General features: G+C 45.1%; 1 protein-coding gene across 1 annotated transcript in view; it reads left to right on the top strand.

The window, feature by feature from the left end:
* Nucleotides 1–221: 221 nt before the first annotated feature.
* scarb2c (scavenger receptor class B, member 2c) overlaps nucleotides 222–10,901 on the top strand; it is a 43,287-nt gene continuing 32,607 nt past the window's right edge. The window contains exons 1-4 of the mRNA XM_055864741.1: nucleotides 222–441; nucleotides 2,490–2,647; nucleotides 3,265–3,409; nucleotides 9,621–9,812. Of these exons, the coding sequence (XP_055720716.1) occupies nucleotides 319–441; nucleotides 2,490–2,647; nucleotides 3,265–3,409; nucleotides 9,621–9,812 (618 nt within the window). The 5' untranslated portion in view covers nucleotides 222–318. The remainder of the gene's footprint in view (nucleotides 442–2,489; nucleotides 2,648–3,264; nucleotides 3,410–9,620; nucleotides 9,813–10,901) is intronic.

Here is a 10,901-nt window from a genome sequence, read left to right as displayed (position 1 = left end):
TACCAGTAGGCTTATGGACTCGTGTCTTCTCAAGTACCCCTGTTGATATGCCCGGCAACCCCAGTGGTCTGCGTACCCCTGGTTGGGAACTACTGGTGTAATGAATTCACACTCCAGAACGGTAGGCGGAAACACTGGACTAGATAAGAGAAATAGATGAAATGGGGGGCCTCACACTCCAGTACAGTAGGTGGTGGTGTAACCACCTTTCAGTTGGTTGCAATCCGCCATTACACAGTTAAAGAAGAAGAAGTGGTTAGTAAGGGAAAGATATCTGGCTAGCTTTGGACATATCGTAACACTTGAAGTTGATCAATCATGTCAGTGAAATCGTGTTGTATTTACAGTACGGGAGTGATTTCTATTCTAACTTTGATAGCAGGCATAGTGCTGGTGCTTTCGCAGGTGTTTCAAAATATCCTCAACGCGAAGATAAAAAAGGTAACGTTAATGCTAGCCAGCGGCAAGCTAGTTAGCAGGCCAACTTGGTTGTCCAACCAACTAGCTAAACAGAGGCGAATTGTATTTTTATTTTAACGTCCAGTAATCTAATCTAATCTAAATAGCGATCGCGTTAGAATGCAGCTAACTGTAACGTAGTTTGGCAGTTTAAGCTTGCTTGCTAGCTAACCCGTTGTAGCCTACTAACGTTAAAGTACTTTGTTTACAGTAAGCTTAGCCCGGTTGTTTTTTTGTTTTTTTAATCACTGTGAACTTGACAAGCTATTTTTGTCTGAATTGAATGCATTGACATACATAGCCAATCAAAATATGAATGTTGTTTCAATATACAGTACCAGTCAAAAGTTTGGACACACCTTTTCATTCCAGGGTTTTTCCTTTATTTGTATTATTTTCTACATTGTAGAATAATAGTGAAGACATCAAAACTATGAAATTACATATTGAATCATGTAGTAACCAACAGTGTTAAATAAATCAAAATATATTTTATATCTGAGATTCTTCACAGTAGCCACCCTTTGTCTTGACAGCTTTGCACACCCATGGCATTCTCTCAACCAGCTTCATGAGTCAGTCACTTGGAATGCATTTCAATTAACAGGTGTGCCATGTTAATTTGTGTAAATTCTTTACTCCTTAATACGTTTGAGCCAATCAGTTGTGTTGTGACAAGGTAGGGGTGGTATACAGAAGGTAGGGCTATTTGGTAAAATACCAAGTCGATATTATGTCAAGAACAGCTCAAATAAGCAAAGAAAAACGACAGTCCATCATTACTTTAAGACATGAAGGTCAGGCAATCCGGAAAATTTCGAGAACTTTGAAAGTGTCTTCAATTGCAGTCGCAAAACCCATCAGGCGCTATGATGAAACTGTCTCATGAGGATCGCTACAGAAATGGAAGACCCGGAGTTACCTCTGCTGCAGAGGATAAGTTCATTAGAGTTACCAGACTCAGAAATTACAGCCCAAATAAATGCTTCACAGAGTTCAAGTAACAGACACATCTCAACATCAACTGTTCAGGGGAGACTGTGTGAATCAGGCCTTCATGGTCGAATTGCTGCAAAGAAACCACTACTAAAAGGACACCAATAAGGAGAGACTTGCTTGGGCCAAGAAACACGAGCAACAGACATTAGATTGGTGGAAATTTGTCCTTTGCTCTGGAGTCCAAATTGGAGATTTTTGGTTCCAACTGCCGTGTCTTTGTGAGACACAGAGTAGGTGAATGGATGATGTGGTTCCTGCCGTGAAGCATGGAGGAGGAGGTGTGATGGTGACACTGTCTGATTTGTTTAGAATTCAATTCACACAGCATTCTGCAGTGATACGCCATCCTATCTGGTTTGCGCTTAGTGGGACTATCATTTGTTTTTCAACCGGACAATGACCCAACACACCTCCAGGCTGTGTATGGGCTATTTGACCAAGAAGGAGAGTGGTGGAGTTCTGCATCAGATGACCTGGCCTCCACAGTCACCCAACCTTAGCCGAAGTAAGATGGTTTGGGATGAGTTGGACCGCAGAGTGAAGGAAAAGCAGCCAACAAGTGGTCAGCATATGTGGCAACTCCTTTAAGACTGTTGTAAAAGTGTTTCAGGTGATGCTGGTTGAGAAAATACCAAAGAATGTGCAAAGCTGTCATCAAGGCAAAGGGTGGCAACTTTGAAGAATCTGACATTTAAAATATATTTTTGATTTAACTCTTAAAAATAAAAAATGTTTGGTTACTGCATTATTCCATATGTGTTATTTCATTATCTTCAATATTATACTGCAATGTAGAAAATAGTAAAAAATAAAGAAAAACCCTTGAATGAGTCCAAGCTTTTGACTGGTAATGTATGCTATGTTGTAGTTAGGCGGACAAACAAGTGTTTTAAGTTGGCTACTACTACTGTTCACGTTAGCTACCTGGTTCAATCATCTGTCATGGGATTCAAGCTTTCATATTGGCTTTTGTGGTCACAAGTTCTTGATCTAGCTATGCGTTTACTAACCAGTGCACGTTGAACCCTTAGGAGATTGTGCTTAGGAATGGCACACATGCGTTTGATGTGTGGGAGAACCCACCTCCTCCAGTCTACATGCAGTTCTACTTCTTTAATGTGACCAACCCGGCAGAGGTACTGAAGGGAGAGCGGCCTGCCGTTCTAGAGGTCGGACCTTACACATACAGGTGAGCTGTGGAGCAATTCATTGACAACGAGTAAAACTGTCACAGGTTATTAGATGAGATGCAGTCGGAGGAAAAGATGACCACATCCTAAGCCATTTCAAAATTTAAAAAAATCTGTTCCGACAGTTGTCATGTGATAGTCTTTGTCAATAAGTAGGAAGGAACTCAGCTGATGTCGCTGTAACTGGTGACATCATGTCCTAACTTAACAGGATCAGGAGATTTTGTGCTAAATGTGTTCCTCTATGAATGAACCCAGCTTAGGATAGGAGGCTTGTTGGCCTCTCTCTTGGCAGCATGAACCCTAGCCCCGATAAGACGGTTATCACTGAGGCGATCGAGTCAGGACTAGGCCTTGGTCTCTATGGCTGCGTTTACACAGGCAGCCCAATTCTGATCTATTACCCTATTATTTGTCTTTTTGACCAGTTAGATTAGATCTTTTGGCTACAACTGGCATGATAACACAAACAGATTTAGGACCAGGCTAAAGTTTCCTTACACTTTTATCATAACATCTTATCTGGCTTGCCCTCATCAGACATATTTTTGTCTTCAGCACATTCTTCATTGCTCTTGCCATCACTCACTGTGTTTTGTAATGTTTCCTTGCTCAGGGAGTTTCGTCCAATGGAGCAAGTGAATTTCCTGGAGAATGGAACCAAAGTGTCAGCTGTCAACACTAAGACCTATGTGTTTCAGTCTGACATGTCCAAAGGTCCAGAGAGTGACTTGATCAGAACAATCAACATCCCAGCTATGGTAGGGTACAACACAAACACACTTCCCTAATCAGAAAAGTTAAGGCCCTGGCGGTGGTAAGGTTAGCTACAATAAATCAAACTGCCTCTTTTGTGTATGAAACTTAGAGTGTTCTGATTTGAAGAGAGTTGTAGCAGAGGCACCACGACGAGATTTACATAGTACAGTATATACATCAACGTTTCAATTTACATTAGCAACGGAATGTCATGTGCTGAGAGAGGGTTCGTGGGTTTAGCTCAAATTTACTGTAAAGATTCCATTGTAGCCAGTAAAGCGCTCTGCAATGTCCACACAAACGGATCCACAACGGCTCGGACGGCGCTTCGTTTGCGTAGCTCTTTACGTACTTCTACATACTTTTGTGCGGCTTAATTTGTTTGGAACATGATACAAAGAGAGTTCCATTTGCGACGACTGTGAAATCACTATGGAGAGCCCTTAAACATGCTTTTAACAAACTATTCAACTATGCAGCAAATATTCATCCTAACCATATTATACTTTTGAATAATGCAACAATTCACAGGCATCTGCACACAATTAAAGGGTTTATTTTCTCCTCCGTACATTTCGGCGTAAATATAAAAGCACAAAGCTAGCTAAAACTAACTTGCTTCATCAAGTAACGTTAGCCTATCAAAAATTGACTATTACCCCTCTCACTTTTCCATAAGTGGTCAGCAGCCAGCCAGTTCCAGGCTAGGGGAGTCTGGGGAGTCTGGCTACCAGCCAGCCAGTTCCAGGCTAGGGGAGTCTGGGGCGTCTGGCTACCAGCCAGCCATTTCCAGGCTAGGGGAGTCTGGGGCGTCCAGCCACCAGCCAGCCAGTTCCAGGCTAGGGGAGTCTGGGGCGTCTGGCTACCAGCCAGCCATTTCCAGGCTAGGGGAGTCTGGGGCGTCCAGCCACCAGCCAGCCAGTTCCAGGCTAGGGGAGTCTGGGGCGTCTGGCTACCAGCCAGCCAGTTCCAGGCTAGGGCAGTCTGGGGCGTCTGGCTACCAGCCAGCCAGTTCCAGGCTAGGGGAGTCTGGGGCGTCTGGCTACCAGCCAGCCAGTTCCAGGCTAGGGGAGTCTGTGGCGTCTGGCTACCAGCCAGCCAGTTCCAGGCTAGGGGAGTCTGGGGCGTCTGGCTACCAGCCAGCCAGTTCCAGGCTAGGGGAGTCTGGGGCGTCTGGCTACCAGCCAGCCATTTCCAGGCTAGGGGAGTCTGGGGCGTCCAGCCACCAGCCAGCCAGTTCCAGGCTAGGGGAGTCTGGGGCGTCTGGCTACCAGCCAGCCATTTCCAGGCTAGGGGAGTCTGGGGCGTCCTGCCACCAGCCAGCCAGTTCCAGGCTAGGGGAGTCTGGGGCGTCTGGCTACCAGCCAGCCAGTTCCAGGCTAGGGCAGTCTGGGGCGTCTGGCTACCAGCCAGCCAGTTCCAGGCTAGGGGAGTCTGGGGCGTCTGGCTACCAGCCAGCCAGTTCCAGGCTAGGGGAGTCTGTGGCGTCTGGCTACCAGCCAGCCAGTTCCAGGCTAGGGGAGTCTGGGGCGTCTGGCTACCAGCCAGCCAGTTCCAGGCTAGGGGAGTCTGGGGCGTCCGGCCACCAGCCAGCCAGTTCCAGGCTAGGGGAGTCTGGGGCGTCTGGCCACCAGCCAGCCAGTTCTAGGCTAGGGGAGTCTGGGGCGTCTGGCTACCAGCCAGCCAGTTCCAGGCTAGGGGAGTCTGGGGCGTCTGGCCACCAGCCAGCCAGTTCCAGGCTAGGGGAGTCTGGGGCGTCTGGCTACCAGCCAGCTAGTTCCAGGCTAGGGGAGTCTGGGGCGTCCGGCCACCAGCCAGCCAGTTCCAGGCTAGGGGAGTCTGGGGCGTCCGGCTACCAGCCAGCCAGTTCCAGGCTAGGGGAGTCCTTTGGGGTCATGCCACCAGCCAGCCTGTTCCAGGCTAGGGGAGTCCTTTGGGGTCATGGTACTAATCAGAACGAGCTCTGTTTTGGTGGCCTCTGGTAAAGTCGACTGTCTTGATTTCATCTGAAATACACAGCTAAATGATTCAATACTTTACCTCCCAGATTGGTAAAATGAGTTGTGGTATTGAGTAGGAAGACATGACTTTACAAATACATTGACTGAAAATGTATGAATTCAGTGTGTTGTTTTGGATGTTATCTAGGCTTACACGGTCTGGACTATTTTCTAAGTAAGAACTGTTTTAAACATTAAACCAGGCTTCTTTTTAAAATGTGTATTATTTTTATTTAACCAGGTAGGCCAGTTGAGAACAAATTCTCATTTACAACTGCGACCTGGCCGAGATAAAGCAAAGCAGTGAGACACATACAACAACAGAGTTACACATAAACAAATGTACAGTCAATAACACAATGGAAAAATCTATATACAGTGTGTGCAAATGAAGTAAGGAGGTAAGGCAATAAATAGGCCAATAGTGGCGAAGTAATTACAATTTAGCAATTAACACTGGAGTGATATATGTGCAGATGAGGATGTGCATGTAGAAATACTGGTTTGCAAAAGAGCAGAAAAACAAAAACAGATATGGGGATGAGGTAGGTAGTTGGTTGGATGGGCTATTTACAGATGGGCTGTGTACAGCTACAGTGATCGGTAAGCTGCTCTGACAGCTGATGCTTAAAGTTAGTGAGGGAGATATGTCTCCAACTTCAGTGAATTAAAAAAATATTTACTTTTTATTTTTTGGCAGTTCATTCCAGTCATTGGCAGCAGAGAACTGGAAGGAAAGGCAGCTAAAGGAGGTGTTGGCTTTGTGGATGGCCAGTGAAATATACCTGCTTTAGCGTGTACTACGGGTTGGTGTCGCTATGGTGACCAGTGAGCTAGGATAAGGTGGAGCTTTACCTAGCAAAGACTTATAGATGACCTGGAGCCAGTGGGTTTGGCGAGGAATATGTAGCGAGGACCAGCCAACGAGAGCATACAGGTCGCAGTGGTGGGTAGTATATGGGGCTTTCGTGACAAAACAGATGGCACTGTGATAGACTACATCCAATTTGCTGAGTAGAGTGTTGGAGGCTATTTTGTAAATGACATCGCCGAAGTCAAGGATAGGTAGGATAGTCAGTTTTACGAGGGTATGTTTGGCAGCATGAGTGAAGGATGCTTTGTTGCGAAATAGGAAGCCAATTCTAGATTACGTTTTTGGATTGGAGATGCTTAATATGAGTCTGGAAAGAGAGTTTACAGTCTAGCCAGACACCTAGGTATTTATAGTTGTCCACATATTCTAGGTCGGAACCATCCAGGATGGTGATGCTAGTCGGGCGGGTGCGGGCAGCGATCGGTTGAAAAGCATGCATTTGGTTTTACTTGCATTTAAGAGCAGTTGGAGGCCACGGAAGGAGTGTTGTATGGCATTGAAGCTTGTTTGGAGGTTTGTTAACACAGTGTCCAAAGAAGGGCCAGATGTATACAGAATGGCGTCGTCTTTGTAGAGGTGGATCAAAGAATCACCCGCAGCAAGAGCGACATCATTGATATACAGAGAAAAGAGTTGGCCTGAGGTCCGGACAACAGGCCCTCCGATTTGACACACTGAACTCTATCTGAGAAGTAGTTGGTAAACCAGGCGAGGCAGTCATTAGAGAAGCCAAGGCTGTTGAGTCTGCCAATAAGAATACGGTGATTGACAGTCGAAAGCCTTGGCCAAGTCGATGAAGACGGCTCCACAGTACTGTCTTTTATCGATGGCGGTTATGATATCGTTTAGGACCTTGAGTGTGGCTGAGGTGCACCCGTGACCAGCTCGGAAACCAGATTGCATAGCGGAGAAGGTACGGTGGGATTCGAAATGGTCGGTGATCTGTTTGTTCACTTGGCTTTCAAAGATTTCAGAAAGGCAGGGCAGGATGGTTATAGGTCTGTAACAGTTTGGGTCTAGAATGTCTGGGGGATGACCGCGGCCGCTTTCCAATCTTTAGGAATATCAGACGATACGAAAGAGAGGTTGAACAGACTAGTAATATGGGTTGCGAAAATGGCGGCGGATAGTTTTAGGAAGAGAGGGTCCAGATTGTCTAGCCCAGCTGATTTGTAGGGATCCAGTTTTTGCAGCTCTATCAGAACATTAGCTGTCTGGATTTGGGTGAAGGAGAAGCTGGGGGGACTTGGGCCAGTTTCTGCGGGAGGTGCAGAGCTGTTGGCCGGGGATGGGGTAGCCAGGTGGAAAGCATGGCCAGCCGTAGAGAAATGATTATTGTGATTATCGTGGATTTATCGGGGGTGACAGTGTTTCCTAGCCTCAGTGCAGTGGGCAGCTGGGAGGAGGTGCTCTTATTCTCCATGGACTTTAGTCTCTCAACATTTTGGAATTAGTGCTACAGGAAGCAAATTTCTGTTTGAAAAAGCTAGCCTTTGCTTTCCTAACTGACTGTGTATATTGGTTCCTGACTTCCCTGAATAGTTGCATATCGCGGGGACTATTCGAAACTAGTGCAGTACGCCATAGGATGTTTTTGTGCTGGTCAAGGGGAGTAAAGTCTGGAGTGAACCTTGGGCTATATCTGTTCTTAGTTTAAATTTTTTTTTGTTTGTGCTTATTTAAGATGGTGAGGTAAGCACTTAAAGAATAACCAGGCATCCTCTATTGACGGGATGAGGTCAATATCCTTCCAGGATACCCGGGCCAGGTCGATTAGAAAGGCCTGCTCGCAGAAGTATTTTAGGGAGCGTTTGACAGTGATGAGGGGTGGTTGTTTGACTGTGGACCCATAACGGACGCAGGCAGTGATCGCTGAGATCCTGGTTGAAAACAGCAGGGGTGTATTCTCTTGAGATTAGTCATTTCCTGTTTTACTGCAAGATATTAAATGTTTTCAAATTATGTATTTTATTGGCCCTGCTGCTGTGGACACTTAGGGTTAGGAAGCCAATGTGTCATTATTTTATTTTATTTTTTTACTATCTCTTTAAGAGTTTGACCCGTCAATTAATCACTGTGGGTTGGATTGTCAGGGGAGGGGGCAGGATGTTTGAGTCACAGAGTTGGTAGGGTTTCAGACCTGTCAATCAATCACTGTCGGTGGGATTGTCAGGGGAGGGGGCAGGATGTTTGAGTCACAGAGTTGGTAGGGTTTCAGACCTGTCAATCTATCACTGTGGGTGGGATTGTCAGGGGAGGGGGCAGGATGTTTGAGTCACAGAGTTGGTAGGGTTTCAGACCTGTCAATCAATCACTGTCGGTGGGATTGTCAGGGGAGGGGGCAGGATGTTTGAGTCACAGAGTTGGTAGGGTTTCAGACCTGTCAATCTATCACTGTGGGTGGGATTGTCAGGGGAGGGGGCAGGATGTTTGAGTCACGGAGTTGGTAGGGTTTTAGACCTGTCAATCAATCACTGTGGGTGGGATTGTCAGGGGAGGGGGCAGGATGTTTGAGTCATGGAGTTGGTAGGGTTTCAGACCTGTCAATCAATCACTGTGGGTGGGATTGTCAGGGGAGGGGGCAGGATGTTTGAGTCACAGAGTTGGTAGTGTTTTCAGACCTGTCAATCAATCACTGTGGGTGGGATTGTCAGGGGAGGGGGCAGGATGTTTGAGTCACAGAGTTGGTAGCGTTTTCAGACTTCAAGTTGAAGTTTTGTCACATGCAGAAGTACAGTGAAATGCTTAACTTGCATGCGCTACCCAGTAGTCAATATAAACACCGTATAACCAGGGCTCTCAAGAGAGACAAAATATTTCACTGTGTGACCTGGAGTTTAATTTTGGGAGCACTGGGCGATTTATGAAAAATATCTTCTAGATAATAATTGTTGTAATGATAAGGCTGTACCATTGTTTTAGAGTGCCCTAGAGAAACAAGTGTGTGCAGATTAGTTATCGTCATGGTTGCACCATTACTACAGCGAAAACGTCTTCCATCCTTCATTCATGCATTTATCTGCCGAAGAAGCTATCCGTTTTAAATTGGTAGCACATGACATTTTTTTAATTTAGAGCCTAATGAAGTATAATGAAATTATTTAAAAAAATATATATACATACATACAGGGCTCCCGAGTGGCGCAGGGGTCTAAGGCACTGCATCTCAGTGCAAGAGGCGTCACTACAGTCCCTGGTTCGATTCCAGGCTGTATCACATCCGGCCGTGATTGGGAGTCCCATAGGGCGGTGCACAATTGGCCCAGCGCCGTCCGGGTTAGCTTGTGAATGACGAATCCTTCAGTTCTGAGTATTCTCTTTCTCTCTCTCTGTTCCCAGACGGTGATGGAAAAATTCAAGGATACGACAGTTATTGCCAATATCATCTCATCTTACATGAAGTCGGTCAATGAAGACCTATTCACTACACACAGTGTGGGAGAACTGCTTTGGGGCTATCAGGATGGCCTTCTCAAAGCTCTGAAAGTAGTGGAGCCTACATTAGATGATGTGTTTGGACTCTTCTACAAGGTTTGATACTCACTACACACTGTATGATTGGTTGTAATATGTTGATTGGAATTAGATATTAGTATTTGTGTGTTTTAAAAGTGGTTGGTTATTTAAGTGCTATGGTAATAATGTTTTGTAACTAGTCACTTCCATGAAGCAAGTACAGAATTAGATCTATGAAATCCTTGTCATGTAAATGTATATAGAGAACATTGTTTCAGATTCAACACACTGTTTTACAGGTCTAGAGGACAACATTGTTTCAGATTCAACACACTGTTTTACAGGTCTAGAGGACATTGTTTCAGATTCAACACACTGTTTTACAGGTCTAGAGGACATTGTTTCAGATTCAACACACTGTTTTACAGGTCTAGAGGACATTGTTTCAGATTCAACACACTGTTTTACAGGTCTAGAGGACATTGTTTCAGATTCAACACACTGTTTTACAGGTCTAGAGGACATTGTTTCAGATTCAACACACTGTTTTACAGGTCTAGGGGACATTGTTTCAGATTCAACACACTGTTTTACAGGTCTAGAGGACATTGTTTCAGATTCAACACACTGTTTTACAGGTCTAGAGGACATTGTTTCAGATTCAACACACTGTTTTACAGGTCTAGAGGACATTGTTTCAGATTCAACACACTGTTTTACAGGTCTAGAGGACATTGTTTCAGATTCAACACACTGTTTTACAGGTCTAGAGGACATTGTTTCAGATTCAACACACTGTTTTACAGGTCTAGAGGACATTGTTTCAGATTCAACACACTGTTTTACAGGTCTAGGGGACATTGTTTCAGATTCAACACACTGTTTTACAGGTCTAGAGGACATTGTTTCAGATTCAACACACTGTTTTACAGGTCTAGAGGACATTGTTTCAGATTCAACACACTGTTTTACAGGTCTAGAGGACATTGTTTCAGATTCAACACACTGTTTTACAGGTCTAGAGGACATTGTTTCAGATTCAACACACTGTTTTACAGGTCTAGAGGACAACATTGTTTCAGATTCAACACACTGTTTTACAGGTCTAGAGGACATTGTTTCAGATTCAACACACTGTTTTACAGGTCTAGAGGACATTGTTTC

The sequence above is a fragment of the Salvelinus fontinalis genome, chromosome 2 (genome assembly GCF_029448725.1).
Source record: "Salvelinus fontinalis isolate EN_2023a chromosome 2, ASM2944872v1, whole genome shotgun sequence".
Classification (NCBI taxonomy): domain Eukaryota; kingdom Metazoa; phylum Chordata; class Actinopteri; order Salmoniformes; family Salmonidae; genus Salvelinus; species Salvelinus fontinalis.
This window is presented reverse-complemented; position numbering and strand designations above follow the sequence as displayed.